General features: G+C 34.1%; 1 protein-coding gene across 2 annotated transcripts in view; it reads right to left on the bottom strand.

The window, feature by feature from the left end:
* TFAP2D (transcription factor AP-2 delta) overlaps positions 1 to 5,947 on the bottom strand; it is a 54,099-nt gene that overhangs the window by 15,856 nt on the left and 32,296 nt on the right. For both annotated transcript variants that reach the window (XM_019658733.1, XM_019658732.1), the window contains one exon: positions 2,082 to 2,195. In XM_019658733.1, coding sequence (XP_019514278.1) covers positions 2,082 to 2,195 — 114 coding nt within the window. The remainder of the gene's footprint in view (positions 1 to 2,081; positions 2,196 to 5,947) is intronic.

Raw genomic sequence — 5,947 nt, 5'->3', positions numbered from 1 at the left:
CTCTCCCCCCCCCCTCCTTCCCTCCCTCTCTGTGTTGGATAATACCAGATTAGCTTGCTACCATATTCTGCATGGGGAGGTAAATAAGAGCATATAAGCCCACATAGAAAACATTCAGCTTAAGTTTAGAAGTGAAAGTTTTCTCTAAAGAGTTCTGTGGCATGAAGGTGGCAAATGACTAAAGTATCAGCACATTAGCAGATTGTGCCTAAAATCTGCTGAGCAAACAAATGATTTGGCTATTTATTTCACACTGTAGCTGATATTCAATTTACACAATGATGCTGTATTTTGTTTTGAGCCTGAAAAAGGACAGCTCACTGGCCAGTGAAAGCAGCGGTATCTCTAGGTGGAAATAACATAGTAGACATGACATAGAGTCCCAATTCTCTGTACTTGAACAGTAAGTTCCTCCTCAGAGTAAATTGTAATTTAACAAACTTCCTTAAATCCAGAATTGACTTGGTATGGAAATTATTAAATTCTGACTTAAACTTCTGTAAAAATTATAAATGTTTTTAGTGTGTATGCAAATAAAAGTATGGAAAATATTTGTGCAGATCTGATGATGGAGCATTCGAGACCTTTTAAACTTGGATCAGTGATGGAGTAAACAATACATCATTTATCAGAATGCTTACTTTCTATCATTTTAGCTCACTACTACCATATAATGGAGGGATTCTTAGTCCACTTAAAGCTAGGAAAAGAGAGACTTGGAAAAAGTGTCAAGTTACCCCAAACAACCCGGCTCAAATCTGTAAAGGTTTGGATTTGAGGATGGTTCTATTGACTCCAAGGTCTTTCACTCTCAACCTCTGGGCATTAGATTTTCTTCCAGTTTTAGTACACTCACCTTCACTAACCCAACTGAGTCATAGGATAAAAGTCCTGTGAAATAGATCCTACATTTGGCACACTTTTAGGATAGACAGATAAATCCTAAGTTTAGTCTTCAGAATTGTGTCTATTACATCTTGAGGAGACTTGTGACAATCCAGAAAATAAAATATTCTATTTAAACGTCTCTGATGTTGCAGATAAAAATTCCAATTTATTTAAGTACCCATTATTTTATTATAATGGTGTATCCTCCTCAACAGCAGTTGAGGAGTATTAATACTTCATTGAGAAGTATTAAAAACATTTTAAAATTTAATGTATATCAGTCTTACCTTAGCATTGTTATTTAAACTAAATGATAATAATGACAAGGGAATAAACTTTTTTATGTTGAAGAGAAGTATCATGTAGGCATAGAATTCTAAAGTTTTAAAATTTGAAGGCACCTGAAAAGTTATCATGTTCTTTTTCACATTGTATCCAGGGCATAAGTTAACCAGGAAAAATACTTTATTCTCTTCCAAAGCATCTCAGAAAATGCAACTTAAAAATATGTTTTTAATAATACCTTCCAGGCTCTTTAATATATGTTTGTGTGGACTAACTTAAGAACCATTTGCAATTTCTAGTTGTGAAGAAATTATACTCCTGGAGTCTATGACATCCCATCAATTTCTGTCATATCTTCTGTTCATTCAACAATTTACCTAATCAAGATAAAGAACTGTTTAAAGGATTTCAGACTCCTGATCGAAAGTGCTAGTATTTGAAATAATAGTGTCCACTTTCCAAATCACAATTTCTTATAATCACATAAATATATTAAATTTTCTTATCCAAAATGCTTCATTCATTAGTTAGTTTTACAATTTTATCTTGGATGCTTGGCTTTTAAAACTTCAGTCAGTCACCATATATATATATCAGTAATATCTCTAAATGGATCTGTGCTAGGAATACAAAAGTGTCTAGGTTAGTTGGGTTAATAAAGGCAGTTTCGGGGCTGGCCAAGTGGCTCAATTGGTTAAGAGCTTGCTCAAGAGTGTGAGCTCTGAGCAACAGGGTTTCCGGTTCCATTCCCGGCCCGAGCTAAGCTGCCGCTAAGCTGCCAACAGATGGCAGGATGGCTCAGCTAAAACAAAAAAACAAAACAAACAAAGAAACAAAAAGAACTATTGAATAAAAGCAGTTTTAACAATTTAAAAGAGCATTGGAGCAAATTGGAAAACCAGTCTTACCTGAAATGTGTTAAGTGTCTCTGGATGTCCAGGTCTAGAATTGGAGTGGGTCGGGACGATCCCAGTGGTGATCTATCTTGGCTCAGGAGGTCTTGGAATTCTTTACAAATTTGCCTAAAGTAAAAGATTAAAAGTTGAAGCTGAACTCTCTTGAAACGGGGCTTTAATTTAACCCCATGATATTTTATCAAAGGTTTGTTTTCTCTTTCACAAGAGGACTAGATGAAATTTTATAAAGCCACTAATGAAGTTCCATCTACCACATACAGATGAGGTTCACAGTGGCAGCTTTGCTCTCAGGTACTATTGGGTGATCGTAAACTTTTCAAGTGAGTAACAGTTCACGGGCATTGGTAAAACCAATGTTAATTTTAAGGTGAATGACTATTCATAAATTAACCTCTGGATAAGGAAAAATCTATATGAAAGAATCACAATTAATAATTGTTTTTGTAAATTAAAATGTGATGGGGGATATCATATCTGTAAACAAGTTTAAATCAAGTTAGAGGCTTATTTTGGAGCCATGATACAAGGAGACTTTGGAAAATCTTTTTTTCCCAATTATTATAATTCAGACACTTGTGGGCTAAATTTGTATTTTCATATTTGACATAGATAATCATTACACTCTAGTACATTAGCCTTACAAAAATGATTTTGTTATACTCCACGAAACAGCATTTTCCTGCTGCTTTTCTTACTTTAAACAATTATGATTTCTGATCATTGGTTTCAGTTTGAATTACTACATTACCATGTAGGCTAGATAACAGTGAAGCCCCTGTGATATATAAAGGATCATGGGGAGAGGCAAAACAAGGGAACAAACAGAGATACGTCCTTATCTGCTCTAAATTGAACAGGATCCTCCATTTCCCCATCTAACGTTTGGTTGAGTCTTGGAGATAACAGCATCTAAATGCATGCTTTTAACAATGGCATGTGTGTATTTTCATTGACAATATGTGATCTGAACTTCTCACTTTTTCTGCCCTGAGTTAGACTCAGTTGGCTGACTTTCAGGTAAGCAAACTATTTTTAATAGATGAATAATAGCAACTTAAGGTAAGTGTTTGAGGGCATCAAACAATGACATCTGGTGGGACATCATTATGTGTTGTGCTTTGTGTGATTTAACAGTTAGCTCTATTATTTTAGGAAATTTCTAACTAACATTTTAAATAAAGACTCATGCATTCATGAGTTAGACTAGCAAAATGGATTACCATCTAGTTGGCCATCAATATGACCCATTAACTACAAAGGATATTGGCATTGTTTAAAAACTAGTCTTAATTTTCTATCAGATTAAAATAAAACACATTAATAAATTAAAATGAAGGCTGAAACATTGCATTAATTCTTGTTATGATATGGGAATTATTTGGATAACTGAATAAACTAATTTCTAAGTTAGCAAATCAACTTCCTTACTGTAAAAACAATAGAGCAAGTTACTCTTAAAATTGATGAAGAAATGAGGAAAAGGCAAAGTGTGGAAAAATTTCACTATACTAAGCAACTCAACTAACTACAGAACACGTAAAGCTGTGTCAGGAGAAGTTTCAGAATTCTCAACCTTTGTTTGATATGTGATTCTGCTGCTTAACTCACTGACGTAGGACAACTTCTAGACTTAAAAACAGATGACAATTTTGTAGATACCCCTTAGGCAATCATCATCATCATTTCATTATGACACAGTTATTTTTTTAAGTTTAGTTTCATTTCTTTTTAACATTTTATTTATGAAGCTACGATAAGAAATACTCCTATTTCTTGAAACAAAATGTCACATCATGAATTATGTAACACAGGATGATCTTCGATGAATCATAAATTCTAACTTTATCCCTTATGTCATTGTCCTTAAGGACATAACTTTTTAGCTGATGTCTGAAATTAAAGTTCTATGTTTCTCGTTTTGATGATCAATGGTATGGTAACACTCAATTAAAACTTGCTAACTATTCTGCTTTACCTTCATGCAAATAAAATGTTAATCATATTTAGTTCTAAATTTAATGAAGAGGTTTAAATGTGTTTTCCATAAATCAAATAAAGGTTTTGTGTGGTACATTTTAGATTTTAAAAATTATCTATCTCAGTTTCTACCTCTCCTCATAAATAACTATTTAATTACACCAAAGTATTTGGTTAATCAGCAAAACACTAGAAATAAAGAGGAATTAGGAGACTAACAGCACTTAATCAACAGGCCCTTCATATAATTATATACTTGGCAATACAATGAAATACAACTGAATCAGTTATTACTAGAGGTAAAAAAGAAATATGTAAGCCAATCTGCCAATGCAGATCAGCAATTGGACCTCTCATACAAAGAATTTTGAATTTTGTACATATTTTTGATATAATGGTCAGTCTTGTGTACAAAGGTGAGCTCTGAGAATATGAGGGATATCCATGTAGGCTACTTAATTTCAACAGTGAGTATTTTAATTGAAAATAGCCAATGCTTTACCATTAAAAAATTAGAAATCACTCAGAACACATGTTGGATCCATTGGTATGTTGCAGAAAAGGCATATTATTCCTACACATCCCTTACTTTATCTACTTATGTTGATGATTACTGGTATTGGGTATATTCTCCATGACTACATAGACTCTTATTCTTATTTCTTATTTCATATTGTCTAATAAGAAGGCGGGATGGGTATAAATAACCAAAAAGACAAAAAAATTTATAAAGGCTCTCCTGATTTATTGATGTTTGTGGCCTATTTACTCTCAGGTAAAACAAGGTCATTAGAATTAGTGAACTCAATTTTTGCTTGACATTTAATGGTCCGCAAATGTCTAGCTATGGACAGAGGAATCAAAGAAAATTACATGTTCTCACAATATTTTATGAAATTAAAGGTCACAATGTCACCTAAGATAATATACATGTCTTAGATCCCAGGTGAAAGGAAAATAGGACTCCTTAGTTGAAGCCTCTGCTCTAAAATAGATGCTCTGCATAACTTTGACAAATACGGAAGTGCTTCTCTTATTTCCCCTCAAGTTCTTCTAACATTTACTTCTGTGAAAACAAAACCTCAGCATCAGTTTGAATTCACTGACCCCCAAACCTTAAACAGAGTGATGGGAGCTGCCAAGAAAATGGACTTGTGTTTGGAATGTTAACGGTGGTACTGCTGTATGGGGGAGGGTTGAACACTTACAGAACCATTCCTGGGGGAAGGATGATGGAAAAGAGGATTTCTCTGATTTAGGGGGTGAAGTCTTATTGGGTTGTTGGAAAAGTCATGATGTATTTTTTCTATGTTTTTCATTGCAAAAATGCGTCATTACTTTTCCGAGAACCCAACAGAATATGCACAATGAAACCATAACTGAGTAATTTTGAGGCAGAAAATATGAAGGTGTTTTCTCTTGAATAATTTGTATTTTGGGATAACAGTGTCATTCAGAGGTATCACCTGGGTACATATATTGGGAAATCCATGTGATCCTGCCAGCTAGAATAGTATTATGCTTTGAGAACACCTGGGGGATACCATCTAACTTCTAGCACTGTATATTTCTCTTGATCTATAACAAGCCTTTATATTCTCCTGAGATTATATTAAGGATTCAAACTAACTACATGTACTTTCAGTTGCTTCTGGAGGAACTGAAATATGACTGATGAAGAAAAGCCCTCTAGGTCAAGAAACTATTTGAAAAAAGGAAAGGGTTAAAAGCAAAATAGAAGTGGAGACCCCCTAGGAGATAAAACCACACAAAAAGTCCAGGTTTGGGTCTTTCCACTAGCAAGTGTTCAGGATCTTTCACAACACAAAGTTTATACCCCAATTTTAAGTCCAAATGCTATACCTGCCTTACTTACGGTT

Source organism: Hipposideros armiger, unplaced genomic scaffold (assembly GCF_001890085.2).
Source record: "Hipposideros armiger isolate ML-2016 unplaced genomic scaffold, ASM189008v1 scaffold_288, whole genome shotgun sequence".
In the NCBI taxonomy this organism is placed as follows: domain Eukaryota; kingdom Metazoa; phylum Chordata; class Mammalia; order Chiroptera; family Hipposideridae; genus Hipposideros; species Hipposideros armiger.
Note: the sequence above shows the minus strand (reverse complement) of the source record. Positions and strands in the feature narration are given on the sequence as shown.